Source organism: Astatotilapia calliptera, chromosome 10 (genome assembly GCF_900246225.1).
Source record: "Astatotilapia calliptera chromosome 10, fAstCal1.2, whole genome shotgun sequence".
NCBI classification, from domain to species: Eukaryota; Metazoa; Chordata; class Actinopteri; order Cichliformes; family Cichlidae; genus Astatotilapia; species Astatotilapia calliptera.
The window spans coordinates 32,109,766-32,134,824 of NC_039311.1; the positions used below are offsets into that span (position 1 = coordinate 32,109,766).

The 25,059-nt window shown below is 39.3% G+C and overlaps 2 protein-coding genes across 2 annotated transcripts; both read right to left on the minus strand.

The window, feature by feature from the left end:
• Positions 1 to 20,356: 20,356 nt before the first annotated feature.
• LOC113030154 (histone H4) lies at positions 20,357 to 20,752 on the minus strand. Its single transcript, XM_026181323.1, has one exon. It carries the CDS (start codon positions 20,714 to 20,716, stop codon positions 20,405 to 20,407), a length of 312 nt encoding a protein of 103 aa, XP_026037108.1. The 5' UTR covers positions 20,717 to 20,752; the 3' UTR covers positions 20,357 to 20,404.
• A 563-nt stretch (positions 20,753 to 21,315) lies between these two features.
• On the minus strand, positions 21,316 to 21,754 carry LOC113030148 (histone H2B 1/2). The gene has a single exon (XM_026181319.1). The coding sequence runs from the start codon at positions 21,733 to 21,735 to the stop codon at positions 21,361 to 21,363; it is 375 nt and encodes a 124-aa protein (XP_026037104.1). The 5' UTR covers positions 21,736 to 21,754; the 3' UTR covers positions 21,316 to 21,360.
• Positions 21,755 to 25,059: the final 3,305 nt, after the last annotated feature.

Sequence of the window (25,059 nt, forward strand, 5' to 3'; positions counted from 1 at the left end):
TCAGTGTCCAGCAGTAGCCAGTATTCAGTTTAAATATTGTAGCTAACTGGATCAGTTTATGTCTTCTATACACTGTAACATTTCTCTTTTTTGGGGTGACGGCACAAAGACTGAGAGAGAATAAGGGAGAGAGCAGGATGAAGACAGAGAATAGGAAGAAGAAGGGAGCAGAAAATAAAGTAGTTTTACGTGTATTTTATGCTTTGTGTATTTTCTAGTAGCACATTTAAAGATATGCCAGTGGACATTGTAAACAGAGCATATTGACATGAATGGCAGCATTTTACAGGATTCACTCTAAACATGCCTCCAACAGGATGGATGTCACCATATTGATGTGATTGACTACAAATCTATTCTCCACTCGTGAAATTGGGGTACATGATGCTCTTTGCTGAGTCGGCATAATAAAGGAAGTGTTTGTATGAATTCAGGAACTTTAATATAAAAACAACTATTACTTCATATACAGGTCAGTGGCGTGGCAACATGATTTTACAGTGTCTGTACTGAATAATACTACTTTAGTGGACTGCCTCTGTGTGATTAAGAGGAATAATGCTGGGCATGTTTCTCATCTTTTCTGCTTTGCAACAAATAGTTCTTTAACTTCTTTAATGACTGAACAGTCACAATCTGCAGAAGCAGACTGTGTGGAGTGAGGAGGTGGACCCAAGTGCAGACACACGAAAACAAAACTTCATTTTAACAGAATGTGAGCCGTTTATTAAGGCTGGTTTAAACAGTATCAAAAGGGCAAGTGTGAAACTAAGCAATAACCTAAACTGGGAGAACTAAAGCAAAACATAAAAAACATGAACACGAACAGGGAGATGGAAACCTGTCATGAGAAACCTGAAACACGACGACTTGGCATAAATACATAGAAATTGGGGTACAGGATGGTACAGGAAGAGTCTCAGACCAAGATATTGAACTATATCTGCAAAGATATTGTGAAATCCTACAACCACCTGTTAAACCAGTCGATAAGTTTGGCCTTTGGTATGGAGTGAGGAAATTTAAGGTGCAGATGAGGAGAGATGAAGCTGGCAACATGGTTGTCATACCTAGGTCAATTTCACTAGGACCCTACCATGGACGAATTATATATCCCAGACAAGTAAATAGGTGTTTCATTTGTCAAGCGCAAGACCATCAAGTGAGAGATTGCCCCACCTTTAAGTGTTGGAAGTGCGGAGGATTGGGTCCAGAAGCAAAAGAATGTCAAAATGAAAGCAAATGCTCCTTCTTTCTTCTTCTTCTTTGATCCCTACCCGGCGTTGGGTCTGGATCGACTCCTAAGCCCATACGCTGCTGTGGGTGCCAATGGTTGTCAAATTTCCTTCACAACTCGTTGCCATGCATAGCGATCGTTGGCGATTGTCCTGGCCTCGTCGAGATTTATTCTGCGATCCCTGTCATCTTTGACCTGTTTTACCCATGTTTTCTTCGGTGTCATTCGGTGGATTCTCCACTGGGTGGGTCGTTTACGCCAGAGGAGTTGATGTGGTAGTCTGCTCACATCCATTCTACACACATGGCCAAACCATCGCAATCGGCATTTATGAATTTTCCCCTCGATTGGCGGTTGGTTGTCGGATCTCCATCGGATGCCCTCTTTTCGAAGGCAGTCTCGAAGTGATACTATCTGCCGAAGGCAGCACATCTGGAAAACTGAGTTTGTTGAGGTCCGCTTTGAGCACCGTCCACGTTTCGGATCCGTAGAGTAGTATCGGCAGGATCAGGATTAAAGTATTATACAAAAAATCATGTGTTCAGATCAAAGTTAATGGAAGGTTGACTGAACAAATAAATGTAGAGAGTGGAGTTAATTTCGGTCGGCGTCTCCCTGTAAGAGGTGTTATAAGGTGGAGTTGTTTTGTGACGACTAAGAAATGCCCTATGGATATGTGTGAGGATGGTGAAACCTTGGATCACCTGCTAATACACTGTTATAGAACGGTGGAAATACGACAGAATGTGGAAAAATTAGGTTTTGATATAAAAAAAAAAAACAGCATAAAAGCAGTAAGATATGGTATATTTAGAGAAAGATGAGTGAAAATAAAAGAAGATAGTCTTGGTTGGTGATGTGCATTATAAATGTACACATATGGAAAAGAAGGGCTAAAGAGGTTATAAGACAAAGATAAGTGGCTCTGTAGTATGTAAACACATTATAGTGGACCTGAGGAGGAAAACTAGAAATATGATATTATGTAACGGTTTGCCGTGGGAGACTTTATCATTGTGAAAAGTGCAGCTCTATATGTTTTAGCAATAAATCCGTTACTCAAGATAATCAATTGTGATAGCCGTTTTACTGGATACGTCCTAAACGACTTATGCAAGGTGACAGCCCTTGCTTATGCGGATGATGTCTCAGTAATTATTAAAGACCAAAAGGAGCTATTAATACTCAAGGAGTTGTTAACAAAATATGAACAAGCCTCCGGTGCCAAGTTAAACCAGGAAAAGACTGAAGGAGTGTGGTTTGGACAAAACTTGTCATGATCCTGGGTCCTTTTGACCCAGCGTTTTGTGTTTTCTCTTCTTGTGATTGTGGTTCTGTTCTTCCTCTGGTTAGTGTTTACTCTGTTCTGCCCATGTGTTCCTGTATCTAGTCCGCGTTTCTTAGTTTGTGTCCTTTCATGTGTAAGTTCCTGTTTTATTGTGAAGGTCTGCGTCTTATGTGAGTGTTTTCAGTTGCCTCCCTAGTCTCGTCACGTTAATCACTCCCAGCTGTGTCCCCCACCTGTGTGTAATCTCCCTGTGTTCTCTGAGTGTATTTAAGTTGTGTCTTCTGTCATAGTCGTTGCTGGTTCGTCTGTGTTGTTTTCCCTCGGTCTCCCTGCAGCTCTCCATGTGTATTTCCCCGGACCTCCCTGCATCTTCGTTTCTGGTTTGTTTTGTTAGTTTTACCCAGTTTAGGTTCCAGTTTCATGTTCCCAGTGCCTTTGTTGTTTGTATTTCCTTCATTAATAAATACTCACCTGCACCAGAGCTGCCGCGTCCTGGTCCTAAATAATTCCACACGGCTTGCAAACCGTGACAAAACTCAAAAGAACCTGTAATTGATTTAAACGCTAACAAAGAGATGAAGAATATAGGTATTTGGATTGTATTGTATTGTATTGTATCTTTATTTGTTTCAGACATATAAAACAAAAAACAATATATACACACTACATATATTTTCATTTACAGATACGAATATATATGTAGATATACACACACACACGTATGTGTTCAGATAAACAAAAAATATATAATGAAATAAAACAAAATCGTCTGACATAATGTAACAATGTTTGGTCTGAAAAGGAGTAGGAAGAAGTATGAACATACTTATTAATTCCTACCCCTGCTCAACATCTTATTGATCCCACATAATTCACCTAATTCCCATCATCACATACTCCACACGATACACGAGGAGAACCTATATAAACTTGGCTACCGTGATTGATATAATTTGGATATAATTTGATATTTTTATACATACAATGGGTGATCATCTTTATCGGTATCATATTCTTCCAAAATCAGTTTTCGAAGTATTTTCATGAACTTACTAATTCCTGAGCATTGCTGTAGATCTATAGTAAAACTATTCCACAGTTTTACCCCATAAATAGTGACACAAAAGGTTTTAACCTTTGACCGTGCTTTAAGAATCCTTAGATTCAATTTCCCCCTCAATTCATAGTCTCCTTCTCTGTCATAGAACATCCTCTGTATATTTCCTGGTAACATATTGTATCTGGCCTTGTACATAATTTTTGCAGTTTTATATTTTATAAGATCCATAAACTTCAGTATTTTTAATTTCAAAAACATGATGTTAGTATGGTCTCTAAATCCTGCTTTATTAATCATCCTGATTGCTTTTTTTTTAATTTTACATATTGGTTGAAGTGCAGTTTTATATGTGTTTCCCCAAATTTCCACACAGTATTCCAAATATGGCAATATAAGTGAACAATAAAGTACCCGGAGTGATTTGGAAGGCAAAAAATATTTAACTTTACTTAGTACGGAGATGCTTCTTGACAGTTTGGCTTGTATATGCTTTATGTGAGGTTTCCAGCAGATTTTGTTATCTATTATCACACCCAGAAATTTTGTATCCGCAACTTGCTCTATTTCAACATTGTTTACTAATAATTTTGCTCCTGCATCTTTTTTACAATTTCCGAATAACATAAATGTAGTTTTTTCCAAATTTAATGATAGCTTATTTCTATCAAACCATGTTTTCAGTTTAATCATTTAATCATCAATTTCCAAAAGCTGCTGTAAGTTCTCTCCAGCACAAAAAATATTTGTATCATCTGCAAATAGAATAAACTGTAGTATATCTGATGTTCTGCATATATCATTGATATAGAGGATAAACAGCTTTGGTCCCAATACTGACCCCTGCGGAACTCCACAAACAATGTCCATACACTCTGATTGATATTCCCCAATTTTCACAAATTGCTGCCTGTCTCTCAAATAACTCTTTACCCATTCTAACACCACTCCTCTAATGCCGTAGTACTCCAGTTTATCAAGTAATATGTCATGATTAATTGTGTCAAAAGCTTTTTTTAGGTCAATGAATACACTAACTATACATTGTCTTTTATCTATATTGTTGGTGATATTTTCGATCAGTTCCATTAATGCCAATGATGTTGATCTATTTGATCTGAAACCATACTGACTATCCATTATTATTTTGTGTTTATCTATAAATTTGTCAAGTCTATTACTAAAGACTTTTTCCAGTATTTTTGAAAATTGAGAAAGTAGAGAGACAGGCCTATAATTTGTGAATTGGTGTCTGTCACCATTTTTAAACAGTGGTGTTACTTTAGCTGTTTTCATTTGTTTTGGGAATGTACCAGTTTGTAAGGACAAATTGCAAATGTGTGTTAAGGGTTTGGAAATGCCCTCTATCACTCTCTTAACGATTTCCATATCAATGTCGTCAGAGTCTGTAGAGTTTTTTGTTTGTGATTTCCCAACAATATCAATGATTTCCATTTCTTCCACCACCGTTAAGAACATTGAATGAGGATTGCGGTCAATGAGTCTAGTTTCTTTCTCTACAGAATCTGTTATATCAGGAATTGTTTCAGCCAAGTCTGGCCCAACACTTACAAAGAATTTATTGAACTCATTTACCACATCTCTCATATTAGTAATATTTCTATCATTATTTGCGAAATACGAAGGATAGTCTGCCTGCCCCGAGCCCTTTTTGATGATGGTATTTAATGTTTTCCAGATCCCTTTAATATTATTTTTATTCATAATCAGTAATTTTTCATAGTATTCCTTTTTACATGACCTTAAAATACTCATTAATTTATTTTTATATTTCTTGTATTTATTTTCAGCTTCTGTACTTCTGTTCATTATAAATTCTCTGTATAAGGTATTTTTCTTCTTACATGCATTTTGCAATCCTTTTGTAATCCATGGGCACTCTGCATATTTTTGTTTTTTACTATATTTCTTTACTGGGCAATGACTATTATATAACAGTTTAAATTTTCCTAAAAAAATCTCATAAGCTTTATCAATATTTTTTTCCTTATACAGCATCTCCCATTCTTGCTTGAGTAAATCACTTTTGAATGCGTTTATTGACTCTTCTGTTCTCACTCATTTGTATTTTATTGTGTTTTGCTGTTTAACCTTCCTGTAATTGCTGTTATACACTATAAAAACAGGTAGATGATCACTGATGTCATTAATTAGGAGACCACTTATGGTTCTATTTTCTATTTCATAGTATATATTAGAAGTTAGCAGGGAGTTAGCTCGCTAGCTTCTATCTAAATGCAATATAGCATGTCCTGACTGCGGGGTTTTGGAAACAAATTAAAACGTACAGCTCTGCTATCACTTCCAGCATAAATGAAGACAGAAAACTAAACAGCAGTGACGTTTGTAGGGTTACTGAAGTTGGGCTAGCTGGTATATAATGATGTGCTACGTGACCGCTAGCGACACAGCTATGTTAGCATAATATAAACAAGCTAACTTTTTTTCCACTTGATAAAAGTTAACGTGAGTGTTCTCGGTGGTCAGGAACAAATGTAATCGCATGGCAGGATGCTGTAAAAGGACCAAACTTCAGCCAGGAGAACAACTGAGATAATCCATCCACAATACGAGGTTAGTCATTCATATACTGCTGCATGGGCTGGGCTGTAGTTACATCCTAAGGTTTTAAAAACTGAGCTTAAATAAATGATTAGCGGTAATAAAAGCCGAGGGAGGTCAACAGTGGTCGCTGATTTAGGGTTGCCGACTGTGCTGTAATCCTGCTGGGCTTAGTGATCACTGGAAAAAGTCCCAAGCTATACATTGTATTAATAAATTCCTCTGTCGCTCTCTGCTTGTTTGGATTTAGTAGATCTATGTTAAAATCCCCACAAATGAACATGACTTTTTGATTTGTCCTAATGATGTTTTATCTACCCACTCCTTAAAAATTTCAATATTAGAACCTGGTGTTCTATATATACAGCTTACAATGACATTTTTCTCTTTTCCCATACTAATTTCTATTGTTACACACTCTAATATATTATCTACCGCCATCGTCATTTTTTCTACCATCTTGTATTTTAAATTTTTATCCACAAACAAGGCCACACCACCGCCATTCTTATTCTTTCTATTTGTAAGATTTAATTCATATCCATCTATTACAAAGTCCTCTCCTTTCTGTTTATTAATCCATGTTTCAGATACTGCAATCACACTGAATGGATGTGTAAATTTGCTTAACTATTCCCTTATTTTGTGAAAATTTGCATATAAACTTCTACTATTAAAGTGGATTATAGATATTTTGCCGTCGACCTTGACAGTTTTGTTGAATTGTTCTTCAGTATGATAGTAGCAGGTATTTTTGATGTTAAAAAAGTTCAGTTCTGCATCAATGTCCTGCTCTGTGAAGTGTGTTTTGTATTCCGTGTTTACTGGTGAATTTATCTCCTGATTAGCAATCCTTTGTGGTAGCAATGTATAATTCCCAGATAATGAATTAATTGATTGTTTCATCCTTGAATATGTTACGCTTTAGCTTGCGTTGTTGTCTTCTATTACCTGCTTTGATGACTGTAGATTGTTTGTCCCGCTCCTTGCCTTTGTAGTCAAGTGACCTGTTAATATTTTTCCAGATCCTGGATGCATTTGATGACCAGCACCTTGGCTTCCTCCGGTGTACCGTTGAGCTTTATAAATATTTTACAGTTTGCAGTCCAGGTGTTCTGAATTTTACCCAGTTTCTTTAGGTATCGTGCTTTCTTCGCTATGTCAGCATTGGATTTGGTTAGATGGTCATTCATGTAGACGCTCGATCCTTTTAGTTTCCTCCCCTGCTTCAGCAGTGCATTCTTGTGTTTCCTGTTTACAAATCTTATGATGATAGCTGGTTTATCACTAGCATTTCTCCTGGGCAAGGGGTGGCATGCCTCGATGTTATTACAGTCCAGGTCGATCCCTTTCGACTGCAAGAAACCAGCTACTTGTTGCTCCGCAGAGCTCCCATCCAGATCTCCTTGCTCCTCTTTACTGCCAGCAGTCACAGCCCGAGCATATGACCAGGGTTTTATGTACAGCCCTGTGATGATCACGTCGTTCATTCTGGTATATTGCTCCAGGTCCGCGACCCTGCTCTCCAGATAGACGATCCGTTTCTCCTTCTCTGCATTCTGGTTACGTAGCGACCTTATTTCCTCGACTAAGTCTAGGATATATTTCTGTTGTAGCTTGATAGCCGATGTTTCCTCAGTTAGAAAGTCCAATGACTTTTTGATGTCCTCAATTTCATCGGCGTTCGGTGTTCTCTTAGGCCCCATTGAGCTTGTTGTCTTGCTCGCTCCGTTCACCGTCTTGTCACTGTTGATTTACTTGTTGGTGCCTTGCTAGAGGATCCTGGGCCCAGTGGCTGCTGGAGGATCCTGGGCCTGGTGGAGCAGTAGGATCCTGGGCCTAGTGGCTGCTGGAAGAGCCTGGGCCTGGTGGCTGCTGGAGGATCCTGGGCCTGGTGGCTGCTGGAAGAGCCTGGGCCTGGTGGCTGCTGGAGGATCCTGGATTACTAAAAATGATCCATGTCTTTTGAATTGGAAAAAGAAAGAGAGTGAAATAGAGAATAAAATAGCTGAATGGGACAACAAAAATACAAACTATAAAGTGCGTGTGAATATTGTAAAAACATATGTAGTCTCAAAGTTACTTTTCCTAGCTACTGTCTTTCCCCCTCCTCAGAAAACTGTTATTAAATTAAGTAAATTGTGTACTAAATTGATTTGGTGGACAAACCGCGAAGTAACACAGAGGAAATTAATGTACAAAGGCAAAGAAAATGGAGGATTAGGAGCACCAGATCTCATTTTGGGGTATCATTTTGATGATTCCCTTTTTGAAAAATATATATAGCGCATTAGAGCGAAGCACCCACTGGATCCAAGGGGAAAACATGAAAGGGAGAGCCCGAACGGGAGTGTCATACTTTAAACTTGTGTTCGGGGATTTTGTAGATCAGTGTGTGGTTTAAATCTTTTACAATTAAACTCAAAACAAATATATAATAAAATCAATCTGGAAGAAAAAATGAAGGTATGATACGATATACGTTTGCTGAAAAAGATGAAAATCAGAAAAAGCTGCGTTTTATTAATGTATATAATGCACCCGATCGAACGAAAAAGATGCAATTGCTGAAAAAAATGTATTTGTTAGAGATTGGTTTTAATATTATTTTATGTGGAGATTTTAATATTGTTACTGAAGCGACTGACAGGATATCCAATGTTGAGTTTAGAGAATCGCGGCGAGAAAGTAAATTGTTGGTTCAAATTTCCTGTTGCTCCCATGAATTTTTGAACTATTGGAAACTGAATACATCTTTGTTAGCAGACAGGCTGCTTGTGTCTGAAGTTAAATCTGAAATTAAGAAAATATTACATCGTAAGATTTTTACTGCCTCTTTCTTGGAACTTCGGGAACTTCTTGAACGACGCATGTGTAAATTTTTTATATTTAAAGCGAGAGAATTAAATCATGCTAAGAATATGAAATACAATGAAGAAGTAAGTAGATATATATATATATATATATAAGAAATAAGAAGGAGAAACAAGGAGAGGAGGAAAATCAAATGATATCTCTTAAGGAGAGTACTGATCGAGTCAATAGAGAAGTTTTATTTAATATCTTGAGATGTACTGAATTTTATGGGAATAACAACTATATGATTCTAAATAATCAAAAGAAACGTGGAAATGATTTCATTGTCTCAATTAAGGACAAACATGGAAAGTCAGTTTTTAAAGAAGAAGGGAAAAGACAAGTTATTAGGGACTATTGTTCAGAGATTTTTTCACCCATAGTTACAAACAGTGACGCTGTTAACAACCTTCTAAGTGAGGTTGAACCATTAAATTCTGTTATTTATGAAACCTTGGTTGGGGAAATTAAAAGAGAGGAAGTGGAATCAGTAATTGATCAACTTGGCATATTTGCTGCAAGTTGTTTTACAAGTAAATTTTGGGTTGTCAATCTTATATTTTCTTTTATCCCATTGGTTGATGTAAACCTATTGTTCAATCAGATGTAAGTAAGGTGTGATCTAAGTGAGGCGAAAGAAAAAAAAAAACAACACTAACTAAGCTGGTGAGAGTCGGCAGCTGCACATTAGCGGAGGAGGTTGTATACCAGAGCTAACGGGAGAATAGTTCAACAATAGCCGTGGATGCAGAGTCTACGTTCCTGTTATGGACTGTTTTACCCTGTGATGATGGACCGAGAGGAATTCTCTGGACCCTTCTGCTGTGGATAGGATTTCCGTGGTTTCGTCCGAGTAGGGACAAATAAGTAAATACTTCAGCCTACTCCTTTTCAAACAAATAATGGAATGATATTTTGTAATGATTGTGAAGGCACATGTTTGAAATGTTTGAAATAAAAATGAACTGAACTGAACTGAACTGAGTGTCCTCAGCAACCCGGCCATGCAGCTAATTCCAACCACGTTGCCGAGTGGAGGCCGCATGGTCACAGACCGAGCCTGCCCCTCAACTTGCCTTCGCAGTTAGCCCAAAGGATTTGTGAGTAGACTTGAGCAAGGGCATTTTATTTTCTGCTTGTTTAACAAGTGAAGCAGCCATTTATGTGTTTTCTGATCCCAACGAGCCCAAGCAACGACCAGGTCTGCAACGGTTTCAGTATATGAGCTCACAAAGGTTACAAATTTGAACGGAACTTAAAGGGGAGTAATTTGGATAAATGCGTTTTCTAAAACATTGAATGTGAGTTGTGAAGAAAAAAACACCCAATTTAATTGTAAGGAAACAGTTTAGAACTTGAAATATTGTATTTATTTTATTTAAATCATATTTTATTTGACTAAATTTGACATTTTGAATTTAAAGTTTTGTGTTGTGTCATAATTATTATTTACAGAGTTTATAAGTGGTAACGGTTACTAAAAAGTGAAAAGGGGCTTAACACATTAATCTTCACTAAGAATAATGGATTTATCTAAACAGAACTCACTGTTTCCACTGAGTGGAGGCACCACCAATATTAAAACTTCTAAGTACAAAGGTTAAAACTGGTTAATTATTGTTTCTCCTGTTTACCAGTAAAATTAAGTGACGTACCCAGGGCCCCGCTCATAGTACTATCACCACATTAACCGAGGGTTAATGTTAGGATGCCTGGGTCGTTGACCCAGGGTTTTTGAGTTTATTATATTATTTATCATTTCTAGTCTTTGGTTTCTTTGTTAGAGTCATGTCTTATGGTTTATGTCTCTGTGTAATCCTTAGTTGCTGTCTCCCCTGTCTGCTATATCCCCGTGTCCAGTCAGTGTCTGTCTGCCCTGGTCCCACGTCTCTGTTCCCTCTGTTGTAGTGCCTGCCTGTGAGTCTGTGTCTGTAAGTTCAGTCTGTGTTATGTTTCCTGTTTTATTTTGAAGGTCCATGTCTCATGTTAATGTATCTGGTTTTGCTTACCCAGTTTCGTTAGGCCTGATTTGCCCCAGCTGTGTTTCCCTCCTGTTGTCCATTCCCTGATTGCTCCCTCTGTGTATTTAAGCCCTGTGTTTCAGTTTGTCGGTGTCATGATCGACCCTCATTTATGCTGTGTGGGCTGCCTGCTTGTTTCTAAGTTTATTGGCATTTCTGTTATGTTTTGCCATCCAGCAATAAAAGCTCAGTTTGAAGTACACTTTTGCCTGCTGTGAGTCTGCACTTTGGGTCCACTACTCCTGCCTGCACACAGCGACACTTGACAGAAGATTGCGACCAGAACATGGACCCAGCAGATGTTGAACTGCACAAGCGCCGGCAGGTAGCTCTCTCCCAGCTAGAGGAGGAGCTCCGGTGGAGGCCATGGCTCACCCCCGACTACGGGCACATTTTTTCATGGGACTCGTTTAGCTCTGGGGGGGTCCCCAGAGTTGCCATGCTGCTTCGCCTGCACTTGTGCTACCTACACTACAAGTGGGAGGTCTTCGTTTAACTTCAGACACACATTTCTTGCTGGAGCCACAGCGTTGCTCCTCCCGAGGAAAGCGGCGCCCACGCCACCGTCATATGGACAATTCTGAGCAACTTGTGGTGGTGAGTTGAAATGACTACCTTGCCCACACTCCTGAGCCAATAAACAGAAAGGACTATAATCTCACCTCAGACACCTTCGGGATCTCTTCTCGCGATGATGATTTGGATTGGAAGGCCAGTTTTGGTTAGCGCCTCACGAGCTAGTTAATGACAATATGCATTCCTCTGAGATTTTTAGTCCTAATACTGTTCATCGTGGTGGAAATAAGCTAAAGCCCACTTTTGCCAAGTCTGTTTTTTTTTTTTCTAAACCTGGCCACAAAGTCTGAGACTGAAAACTGTTAAATCAAAGACTGAGACTGCTAGACGTGGTGGTGGTAGGAAGCTAACAAGCATTTTTAGATGAGTCTGTTTGCTGAGCCTGCTCCTTCACCCCGTTGTGTTCCTGCTCCCAGTGCAGCTCAGGCCCAGCATTCCCCTGCACCTGTTTCAGTGCTTCGGGTGGGGGAGGCTGAGGTCCACCTGGTCCCTGCTCCGGTGTCCAGGCCGGCTGAGGCACTGCCTGTCGCTGCACCCGTACTAGCTCCTCCTTCTTTTGTTCTAAAGTCTTCCTCCTTCTCAGGTCTGTAAGGATATTTTTGCACACAGCAACACTATCTATCATTTTTTGCTCAATGACCACCTTGGCTCTAGTTTTCCAAATGTGGGTGTTAATGACACACATAATAAGCCAAAAGAGGCGTCTTTTACTGTCATACATTTTTTCTTTAAACAGACCATATTTTATAGCTTGTATGTTGTTATCAATTTCAAAACCCATTTTAGTCATCTGTCTGATTTCTACTGTTCTATAACAGGATAACAGTAAATGTTCAAGGGTTTCATCTTCGACACATCGTGGCATTGGGCATTCTTTGGTGGTAACATAACAGCTCCACTGCACCACCGCTCTAACAGGGAGACATCCAACAGAAATCAACCACACCGTGTCTCTCATATTTTCAGAGATTAATTTGTCATATATATATATTTTTAACTACTAACAGGTATTCTTCTACGCCCACGCCCTTATATTTTATCTGTCCTTTATTTTTACTATTAATTATATTGTATACTTGTTTAGTGCATACTTGTGTCCAGTTAATGCTCAAGTCTTTCCACTGTTCCGTAGTGTCACCAAAAAGGAGCTTATAATAAGGTATATTGGATCTAGCCCTACCTTTTAGTTTTCCCCATTGTGCTTCGTTACCTCTAATCCACGGAGTTCCCCTATTAAGAGCGCTAAAAACATTTTTAATAAAAGGAATTCTCAAAGTGATGTGGAGATCTGGCGCACCCAATCCACCACACTCTTTGTCTTTATACATTAAGGTTCGTTTCGTTACCTCACGGTTTGTTCCCCATATTAATTTAACACACAATTTGTTTAAAAGTAAAAGTGATTTCTGAGGAGGAAAAACCGTGGCAAGGAAGAGAAGTTTAGATACTATATGGGTTTTAACTAATTATTGAGTGCCCCGGACACCACATTTGAGTTGGTGCAGATATATCATTGTCACTTTTCAGTCTCATCTCTTGTAGACAGAGAATATCATAATTTAGTTTTGATAAATTTTCAACTTTCCTTTTTCTTAGTCTTTCTGATTGTAACCCTCTAACATTCCACGTTATTATTTTAAGAGTACTCATATTTATGTAATAGGAGGTTATTCGGTAGAGGGAGGGAACATTGTAGATTCAATATTACCTTGCGGAGGGCTGGATCGATCGTCTTTTCTCTTATCTCTGCCATAAGACGCCATCGAGACACTTCTTTTCCTTCCTCCTTTCGTTGTTTCATTGACCAATTCCTCCATCGCAGGATGCTGTTTGTTAAGAAAAATCCCTGTTTGTGGATCCACATCATCTTGTCCTGCAGGATCATCCGTAGGAGAAATCTCCACAGGAGTCAAAATGGGTGATTCTTCACTATCACTTGCACTTAAGTAGCTTTCTGATGAATTTTCTTCCTCTCTTTCCCTTCGCTTGTCATCGCTCTCACATTCCACATCAGAGGTTTGTGAGAAGGATTGGTCTCCCGGTTCTTCTCCACTTTTTACTGTTATTTCTTAAAGTTGTCTTGAGAGCATCAAATCCTCCTCTATGTTGTTATTGTCTGTCTGCGGCTCTGTTACTCCTGGAAGATTTGTTGTGGTACGATTACCGGGTTCTTGTCCTGAAGCAGCATCAGGGACAGCCAATGGATTTATTAGGGACACATTTCCATATGTAAGCCTTTCTTGTAGCGGGGCTGGATTTGAAGCTACTGGCAGCACTGAAGTGGTTGGAAGGTTCGTTCGAAAAGCACTCGTGGAGGGCTGCTGGGAAGCTTTAGTTATATTGGCGAAGGATTTGGGACATTTAAAGAAGGTGTGTCCCTTCAGTCCGCACAGGGAACACTCGCTGTCATTTTGGCATTCTTTAGCTTTATGACCCAACTCCTCGCATTTCCAGCACTTAAAGGTAGGACAGTCTCTTACTTGATGGTCTAGAGCTTGGCAGACGAAACATCTGTTTGCCTGTCCAGGATATATGACACGCCCATTAAAAGGGCCCAAAGAGATGGAGTTAGGGATGGAAACAATATGACCTGCTCCATCTCTCCGCATTCGTACTTTGAATTTTCTTACTCCGTACCATACCAGGTTGAACGTCTGGTGTCCTGGTGCAGCCACAACAACCTGGTGCTGAATGCCCAGAAGACAGTGGAGATTATTGTGGACTTCAGGAAGCACACAGCTTAAACACACAAGGGCTACAAGCAGAAGGGAAGGGATAAACTCAGGTGACGTTGCCACAAATACACATAATACAAGCACTATGCACAAATTATTCACATCTTATTTTACATATTACAATAGTAAAAGCTCCCACGGCAAGTCATTTCCTAATATCATATCTCTCGTTTTTCTTCTTCTCAGCTCAGTTGCAATGTTTTTACATACGGTGAAACTACTTATTTTACATAATGCCTTACAGGATATCTTTAAATGTGAAATACCCCTCGAGAGTAAGATTATGTTCTTTGGATATATACCTCAGGAATGGCCTAAATATGATAAACATTTAGTAAATATTCTACTGGTGGCCTGTAAAAAGAGTATCACCAGAAAATGGTTATCCCCGGAGAGTCCAAACATAAGTACATGGATGGAAATCACAATGGAAATCTATAACATGGAAAAGATAACAGCTTCTGTTAACCACAAGCTGGAGAAATTTACATCATACTGGGAAAACTGGGTCAAATATATCACACCTCATAGGCCAGATTTTATTTTTACAAACCAATAACTGATGTATGAGAGTATATATTTATAGGATCACCCCCTACCAACACATCCGTTTTGTTTTTTGTTTTGTTGTTGTGTTGTTTTGTTTTGTTTGTTGGTTTTGTTTGTTTTCTTATTTCGGATTATGTGATTGTTTCAATTGCTTCTATAGTTGTAAATATTCTTTCTTTATGACTTGGATGTAAATTAAAATACTATTTTGGTATCTCAGGCAGATAACCTAAGCAAGAAGTATGCTTACATGATGTACATACTGTGAATGCCTGTTTTTGAAACCTTAATAAAAAAATATAAATCAAAAAAGAAGAAACTACTTATTTTTTTGTTCTATGACACCTTTAGCTCTTGTTTTCCATATGTGTACATTCATAATACACATCACCAGCCAAAATAATCTTCTTTTATTTTCACTCATCTTTTCTTTAAACAAACCATATCTTACTGATTTTATATTATTTTCAATATTAAAACCTAGTTTTTCCATCCTCCTTATTTCAACCGTCCTGTAACACGATATCAATAGATGATCAAGACTTTCGTCTTCATCACAATTCTCCATAGGGCATTTCTTAGTAATAACGAAGCAACTCCACAGAACCACAGCTCTTACTGGGAGACGTCCGACAGAGATAAGCCACACTGTATCTCTCATGTTCCTGGATATTACTTTATCATATGTTTAACTATTTTCTGATTTTCTTCTTTTTCCACAGCCTTATATTGTATCATACCTTCATTTTTTTTTAGATTGATTTTATTTTATATCTGTTTTGAGTTTAATTGTAAAATATTTAAGCCATCCAATTTCCACTGATCCACAAGATCCCCAAACACAAGTTTAAAGTATGGCACTCCCGTTCGGGCTCTCCCTTTCATTTTTTTTCCACAAAGATTCCTTCCCTTGGATCCAGTGGGTGCTTCGCTCAAATGCGCTATATACATTTTTTAGAAAAGGAATCATCAAAATAACGCTAAGATCTGGCGCTCCTAATCCTCCATTTTCTTTTCCTTTATACATTAATTTCCTCTGTGTTACTTCGCGGTTTGTCCCCCAAATCAATTTGGTACACAATTTACTTAATTTAATAACAGTTTTGTGAGGAGGGGGAAAGACAGTAGCCAGAAACAACATCTTTGAGACTACGTGTGTTTTCACGATATTCACACGCGCTTTATAGTTTGTATTTTTATTGTCCCATTTAGCTACTTCGTTTTCTATTTCACTCTCTTTCTTTTTCCAATTCAAAAGACATGGATCATTTTTAGTAATCCAAATACCTAAAATCTTCATCTCCTTGTTAGTTTTTAAATCAATTACAGGTTCTTTTAAGTTTTGTCCAAACCAAACTCCTTCGGTCTTTTCCTGGTTTAGCTTAGCACCAGAAGCTTGTTCGTATTTTGTTAGCAAATCCTTAAGTATTGATATCTCCTTTTGATCTTTAATAATTACAGAGACATCATCCGCATAAGCAAGGGCTGTCACCTTGTAGGTGTCATTTAGGATGTATCCAGTAAAACGGCTATCACTATTGATTGTTTTAAGTAATGGATTTATTGCTAGAACATATAAGGCTGCGCTTAAAGGACATCCTTGTTTCACTCCACATTCGACATGGAAGGGTTTGGTCAGTCTTCCGTTTACTTTAATCTGGACAAGGGATTTTTTTATATAATACTTTAATCATGGAGATGAAGGTTTCAGGCATATTATATGCTTTCATTACTTCCTACAAATAAGAGTGGGAGATGTAATCAAAAGCTTTCCTTTGGTCGAGACTTAAAATAAAAAATTCTGTGTCTTTTCTACTGTAAATTATTTCACGCAGAGTACATAAATTATCCCACATCAGACGACCTTTTATTGCACATGTTTGCTCTTTTTCTATAATTTTATCTAATACCTCTTCAAACCTATTCATAATTATTTTAGCAAATATTTTGTAATCAACATTCATTATTGTCAATTGTCTATAATTATTTATATTATCTCTTTCCCCTTTCTTATATAGCAAACACATTAATCCATTATAAAAGGAGTCACCCAAAGTTCCCTCATGCATGCCTTCATTAAAAACAGTGGCTAAAAATTTGGATATTTCATTCACAACTATTTTATAAAATTCGGACGGAAGCCCATCTAAACCAGGGGTTTTGTTTATGTTTAACTGACTGATCGCACATTCTACCTCCTCTTTAGTAATATTTCCTAAAAGTGAGGTATATTGGATGGAGTCCAGAGGCTCTATTTTACTTAACAAATATTTTACTGCACTTGTTTTTGTAGATAACGGAGAGAACATATGGGCACATAGCCTTCTGATAACTCTCCTTTTATCTACTTCTTTTACGAAGGAGTTTCCTCCCTCATCTCTTATAGAAGAAATGAAATCATTATTACGTTTCTTTTGGTTAGCACCAATCATATAATCTTTATTACCATTTATATCACCTCCCATTGTTTTTTGTATGTTAAATAATATTTCATTATTTACTTTTTCAATACTAACTCTAAGTTCTTCAGTCTGGTTCTCTTCATCCTCTTTTCTAAATTTTTTATTCTTCAACAATATGTATTGATTTACTTGTTCGTTATACTTTATATTTTTTGCATAATTTATTTCTCTACATTTAAATTTTAAAAAGTTTTGCATCCGTTCTTTCAGTATCTCCCACAATTGTACATCAGATGTTGTGAGTTTTTTAAGTTGCAAAACTTTCTCAATTTCTACCTTTAATGCCAAAACTAGTGCCCCGTCACTTAGACAGCTCGTATTTAATTTCCAATTAGTGGAAGGGGGGTCAGTGCCACACAAAATCGTAGCTCTGACTACCTTATGATCAGAGAAATCAGTTACGAAATCATTATATCTTAAAGCTACAATCTCGGAAGATATATAAATCCTATCTATTCTAGTTTTAGAGAATGAGTCAAACCTTGTAAAATGAATTGTCTGAGGATTTAAGATCCTATATAAATCCCTAAGAGATGCGTCATTACATATTTGTGTAAGTAGTTTGCCTTCCCTGGACTCTTTGAAAATCGTACTAGCAATCCTATCATTCTCTTCCGTAACCATATTAAAATCCCCACATAAAACAGTATTAAACCCACATTCCAACAAATGTCTCATTTTCTTTAGTTATTGCATTTTCTTTGTTCTTTCTGGTGCGGTATACACATTAATTAACCGAAATTTTTGTCCACCATAATGGCAATCAACAAGTAAAAGCCGTCCTGGTATTATATCTCTTTTCTTTATGATGTTCACATGAGTGTTTTTGAAGAAAAAGCCCACCCCGTCTGCACTATCTTCCCCTATTGAGACTACTGAGTGGCTTGGACCCCATAATTTAATCAGTTCTTCAATATCTTCCTTGGTTTTCAATCTTAATTCTTGTAGGCATAATATGTCATAGTCCAGTTTTTGCAGAAAAAGCACTTTCTTCTTCCTTAGTCTTTCTGATTGTAACCCTCTAACATTCCATGTTATTATTTTAAGAGTACTCATATTTATGTAATAGGAGGTTATTCGGTAGAGGGAGGGAACATTGTAGATTCAACATTACCTTGCGGAGGGCTGGATCGATCGTCTTTTCTCTTATCTCTGCCATAAGACGCCATCGAGACACTTCTTTTCCTTCCTCCTGTCGTTGTTTCATTGACCAATTCCTCCATCGCAGGATGCTGTTTGTTAAGAAAGATCCCTATTTGTGGATCCACATCATCTTGTCCTGCAGGATCATCCGTAGGAGAAATCTCCACAGGAGTCGAAATGGGTGATTCTTCACTATCACTTGCACTTAGGTAGCTTTCTGACGAATATTCATCCTCGCTTTTCCGTCGCTCGTCATTGCTCTCACATTCCACATCTGAGGTCTGTGAGAAGGATTGGTCTCCCGGTTCCTCTCCACCTCCAACTGCCATTTCTTCGGGTTGTCTTGAAGGCGTCAAATCCTCCTTTATGTTGTTATTGTGTGTCTGCGGCTCTGTTACTCCCGGAAGATTTGTTGTGTTACAACTGCCTGGTTCTTGTCCTGAGGCAACATCTGAGACAGCCAAAGGATTTATCAAGGACACATTTCCATGTGTGGGCCTTTCCTGTAGTGGGGCTGGATTTGAAGCCACTGACAGCGCTGAGGTGGTTGGAAAGTTCGTGCGAAAAGCACTCGTGGAGGGCTGCTGGGAAGCTTTAGTCATATTTGCAAAGGATTTGGAACATTTAAAGAAAGTGTGTCCTTTCGCACCACAGAGTGAGCACTCACTTTTATTTTGGCAAATGTTAGCCTTGTGGCCCAACTCACCACATTTCCAACATCTGATAGTGGGGCATTCTCTCGCCTGATGGTCTGGACCTTGGCAGATAAAGCACCTTGCCGATTGGCCAGGATAAATAATCCTGCCATTGTAGGGGCCCAACGAGATGGAATTAGGGATGGAGATTATATGTCCAACTTCATCTCTACGCATCCGAACTTTGTATTTTTGGACTCCATACCAGAATCCGAATTTATCTACTGGCTTGACTGGGGGTTGAAGAATCTCGCAATACCTTTTAAGATATAGCTCGATATCTTGGTCTGGAATCCTTCCAGTCCAGAATTTAACAACAAGAGTCACTACCTCGACCTGGACAGAAGACTCCACTTGCCAGTCTTTCCATTTCGGATGTGAAGCGTTGGAAAAAGAGATCTCCAAGAAGCGACGTAAGGGCGCCTCTTGGGTGAAACACAGCTCAAAGTCCCGTTTATTGGGCAGAGCAATGAAAGAGTATATGTCCTGCACATTCAGCCAAGATGTTTGTAATAACAGCTCTTCAGCAACATAATCACGGGTCGGGGGATCCCCGTCTCCGATGAATTTAAGTCTCACCCATAAATTGCTGAAGTTTGAAGCAAAAGGTAATGGGGCATACGGGGGCATGGTTACAATACTAATAACCCTTGCCACCTTTGCTGCGTCCACTCATTTTCTCGAAGCCGTGTAGAAACACTACATTACAACATTAGGAAATTGCTGCGGTGCTTCAGTGCAAACATACTGTTATAAATTAAGCTTAAATAGACCTGAAAATAAACATGAGAATAAGAATTAAAAGTGCTAAGTAGATAGATATATACATGAGTGCAGGTGGTGATCAGTGCCAAACATGGAATGATGCAGTGCCAGTCCAGGATGAACCCTGCCTCACAACCAGGAATAACCTCCAGAGTCGGACACTATTAAAGAACAGTGTAGTTACCTTATTCACCTACTCAGATTTCATATTATAGCTCTGAACACCAATTAAAACAAGAGCTGTTATTTAATAGAGCCATGCGTTATCGTAACATAAAGCCTTCCACCATCTAAAATGTATGTCAGCATATATGTCCAGAGCAAAAGAACATAAAACCATATAATCAAAGGTTACAACATCTACAACCAAAGCTCTTAAAGGGAGGTGTGTGGCTCTTAAAAGAGCCGTTGAGTTCTTTCAGTTGGTGTGAATGAGTTTAACCACCGAAGCCGTACAGAGTGCGGCCCTGTCTCTTCAGAGCGTACACCACGTCCATGGCGGTCACGGTCTTCCTCTTGGCGTGCTCGGTGTAAGTGACGGCGTCACGGATCACGTTCTCCAGGAACACCTTCAGCACACCGCGGGTCTCCTCGTAGATCAGACCCGAGATACGCTTCACTCCGCCACGACGAGCAAGACGGCGGATGGCGGGTTTGGTGATTCCCTGGATGTTATCGCGGAGAACTTTACGGTGACGCTTGGCGCCTCCCTTTCCGAGTCCTTTGCCTCCCTTGCCCCTTCCACTCATGGTTATAGTTTCTTTGACCGAACAAAGACGAATGAAAGTCAGTGACACAGGTCCTGTGTCTTTATGTGTGCTCTGAGGACGTAAAAGAAAACGGTACGAACGAGTTTCGCTGGGCGGATCGAAGCTCTGTGGCTCCGCCCACTCTTCGGTTGTCCAAATGTTGACATTTTAATCTAGTTCACTTTAAAAAAAAAAAAAAAAAAAAAAAAAAAACACCACATGATCACTAGAATCTTTAGTTCATATTAAACACTCTGATCAACTGTAAAACGCCAAGTTTTTTTTCAAAGTATATTAGGTAGTTCGAAAAATATATATATGAAGTGCACTAGTCTGTAATTCGCTCAGTTTGGGATAACAAAACATTAGATGTGCTTTGTGGTCAAGCACAATGTACATTGTGTATGTATAACGCAACTGAAGGGAGGGGAGAAAACGCGCGCGCGCACACACACACACGATATAATCGCGCTGTTTTACAACATAAAACAAATACTTGATTTTGTCTGTTTGCTTTTGACTTTGAAGTACTACACAGTTTTCAACAGTTCGTGTTACTTTAAAATTTTGTGTGGACATGTGCTCTTTAGAAGAAGTGGGTGGCTCTGAGAAGAGCCGTTGGGTGGATGCAGCAGAGCTGCAGTTTACTTGGAGCTGGTGTACTTGGTCACGGCCTTTGTGCCCTCGGACACGGCGTGCTTGGCCAGCTCACCGGGCAGCAGGAGGCGCACGGCGGTCTGGATCTCCCTGGAGGTGATGGTGGAGCGCTTGTTGTAGTGAGCCAGGCGGGAGGCCTCAGAGGCGATGCGCTCGAAGATGTCGTTGACGAACGAGTTCATGATGCTCATGGCCTTGGAGGAGATGCCGGTGTCGGGGTGCACCTGCTTCAGCACCTTGTACACGTAGATGGCGTAGCTCTCCTTCCTGGTCTTTCTCTTCTTCTTGCCGCCCTTGCCGGCGGTTTTAGTCACGGCTTTCTTGGAGCCCTTCTTGGGCGCGGACTTTGCGGGTTCAGGCATTTTTCTTCGTCGCTACTTCACAGCAGAGAATGTGCCTGTCAGCGCAGAGCAGCTCCCTTTTATTTCCGCTGTATGCAAATAAGGCTGTGCAGATCCCCGCCTGTCATTGGTCGAGGCTCTGCCTTTGGTCGAAAGATTGGGCGTGCCGTGTAAACACGGAAGACCAAAAAGGAAAGCTGGAAGTTCCTGTCGGCGTCAGTCCCCCTCCCCCTTCAATCAGTTCAATTAATCAGTTAAATGTGGCGCCCTGTCATAAATATTTAATTTCTATTAATTTTGAAAGCTTATAGTTTGCATATGATCTCATCATCAAGTGTTAAACATTTGTTGAACATTTTACGTCCTGTGCATGACAATGCAAAGGTTGATTCTCAGTCTTTTAATATAAATAAACAAATACATAAATAAAAAAATGTAAACCTGTGCCACTGATACTGTTACTGCTGTATATTTGCTCTGAAGAAGGGACCAGAGGAAAGAAGATGAAAGCATCAAGTAACCTCTAGCGTTCTGGTTTGATTCCCAGTTCCGAGCTTCAGCATTGTCATAAGCATTATAAACAACTCAAATAAACATACGTTTAAACTTAGTTCCACACAATCTGTAGCCCCATCCTGAGACAGACCAACACCTTGACCAGGGTTTCTTTGTCTGAGGTGTGATAGCTGAGAATGAATGAATGGCTTTTGCAGATTGAAGAACAGCACTCACTGAATCTGTACATTTATTCTTTGTGGGGGAGCTGCACAGCTGACACAGAGAAACAGACACCCTCATTCACAGCTACAGTCAATCTAGAATCACCAATTAAACTAACCAGTGTTTGGACTGCAGGACGCAACAACAGGGAGAACATGCAATTGCTGAAAGAAAAGCAGCAGGCAGCTGGATTAAAACTCAGAAACATCCTGTGAGGCAACATTGCAAATCACGATATTTCAAGTACTGCTTTGATTAATGCTATAGGAACAATAATCCATGCATTCACCAAATCCATGTGTGAAGTCTGTGGATAACACCACTGGTCTCTGTAACTACAGATAGGGATACCAGCACCATAGCCAACGGTGTTCAGAAAACAACCAAGGAGGTCACTGTATGTGTGTGTGTGTGTGTATGTGTGTATGTATATATATATATATATATATATATATATATATATAAAAAAACACCCAGCACGCCCCTGTGGGCGGTTTATCCTTCAAGCTCGGGTCCTCTACCAGAGGCCTGGGAGCTTGAGGGTCCTGCAGTATCTTAGCTGTTCCCAGGACTGCGCTCTTCTGGACAGAGATCTCCGATGTTATTCCCGGGATCTGCTGGAGCCACTCGCCTAGCTTGGGAGTCACCGCACCTAGTGCTCCGATTACCACGGGGACCACCGTTACCTTCACCCTCCACATCCTCTCGAGCTCTTTTCTGAGCCCTTGGTATTTCTCCAGCTTCTCGTGTTCCTTCTTCCTGATGTTGCTGTCATTCGGAACCGCTACATCGATCACTACGGCCGTCTTCTTCTGTTTGTCTACCACCACTATGTGGTCCCCGTGGTAATCGGAGCACTAGGTTGGTGGCTAACCAACCGGACATAGTGGTGGTAGATAGATACATACACACACACACACACACACACACACACACACACACACACACACACACACACATATAATGTCTATTTTAAACTATATATAGATATCATCCTGTAAATTCCCACTTGAATTTTTCTTAAATATTTGATTTTGATTACTAGCTATGAGAACTGCTGATCCTCAGCTTCGCATGCCCATTCAAATCTTTGTTGACCTCAGAGTGATTCTTTTCTGACTCTTTTGTGTCTGGCTTATTGGCAGTAGTTACATCATAAGATTCTTAAAAACTGAGCTTTAAAACATGCTAATAAATCTCTAATAAAAACCCAGAGATGCTGACAGTGATCCCTGACTATTTTAGGGATATAAAGCACTATTTAAAACACAAAGCATTAAAACACATTAAGAAGAAAACATATTGATGATGCTCAATCATCCAGGTAAATATATCTCCAAAAGTTGATTCTGTTCATCTGGACGTAGCGTTTTGTGGGAGAAACGTTTTGTCACTCATCCAAGTGACTTCTTCAGTCTCAGCTGACTGCAGGTTTCTCCAAATTTTATAAACAGCACATTTGCATAATGACTGAAACCAGCCCAGTGAAGGAACAATGGGCTGGGAGGTCAGCTCCTCAATCTTAATTATGCAAATTCTCATGACCACTGATCAATAGCCATGAGTACCATTCACAGAGAGTTGGGGAATGGCTGCAATCACAGCATTGTAAGATGGCGAAGAACCTGCAGTCAGCTGAGACTGAAGAAGTCACTTGGATGAGTGACGAAATGTTTCTCCAACAAAATGCTACGTCCAGATGAACAGAATCAACTTTTGGAGATAAGAAGACAACAGTCTTAATGAATTTGTTGTAGTTTAACCATTAAAGGACACTATTAAAAGGTAATATTAAAAGGTTTGCTCAAAATATTGCCATCATTATTAAGCGTAGTGGTGGCCAAATTAAGGTATTCGAAGCAGTGAAGCTTGTATTGAAGAAGGGTTAGTTACTCTAAGCTTTTTAACGCTTTTCTGCCCTCTGGTGGACAAAAATATGAAGAGGCGCATGAATGTACAACTTGAAATGAACTACTTCATTATGTTTGCCTCTGCACAGCTGAGTTGATACACTGTATTTGATATCATGTGACAATTCTCTGCGATATTGATAAGGTGGTTTGAACATGTATTTTGGGGGGTGGAAAGAAAAGTTTGTCGTATTTGATTATTAGGACTCAATGTAGCTCAGGAAGTCAATGAACATGGGACTGTTCAGAGGAACCAAGCCTGGACACTGGTTCTGTATGGAAAGCCAATGTATCACTTAATGGACATTTGTTTTATTGAAAATTTATCGTATATCCCCAGCACACATAATAAGTAAATGTATTGATTTCCTATTTTAATGAAATATATATTTTGACCCAATTATTTAAAGGTGTATTTATTTAGTTCACTTTGGTGCCCACCATCAAACATTATTCATTATACCTGTAGCTAATATTTTCTAATTCACGTTCATTATACTTAACTGCCTTTAACTCGTATTACTCTTTACTCTCTGTAGAATAGGGACGTGATTCCATGTTACGCATCACAGCACACCTCTTTTCATCTTGCTCAGTTGTTTCAATAACAAGTCAAATAAAGGTCTTACCACTCGCTGTCTGATGTGCGGACGTAATAGAAAGCCCTTGACAGCAGTTTTTAAAATTGGGCAGAGCCAAGAGGCCACTTTCCTGG

Excerpts from the sequence above, each read along its gene's own strand:
- LOC113030154 (XM_026181323.1), bottom strand. The coding sequence starts at position 20,716 with ATGAGTGGAAGGGGCAAGGGAGGCAAAGGACTCGGAAAGGGAGGCGCC.
- LOC113030148 (XM_026181319.1), bottom strand. The coding sequence starts at position 21,735 with ATGCCTGAACCCGCAAAGTCCGCGCCCAAGAAGGGCTCCAAGAAAGCC.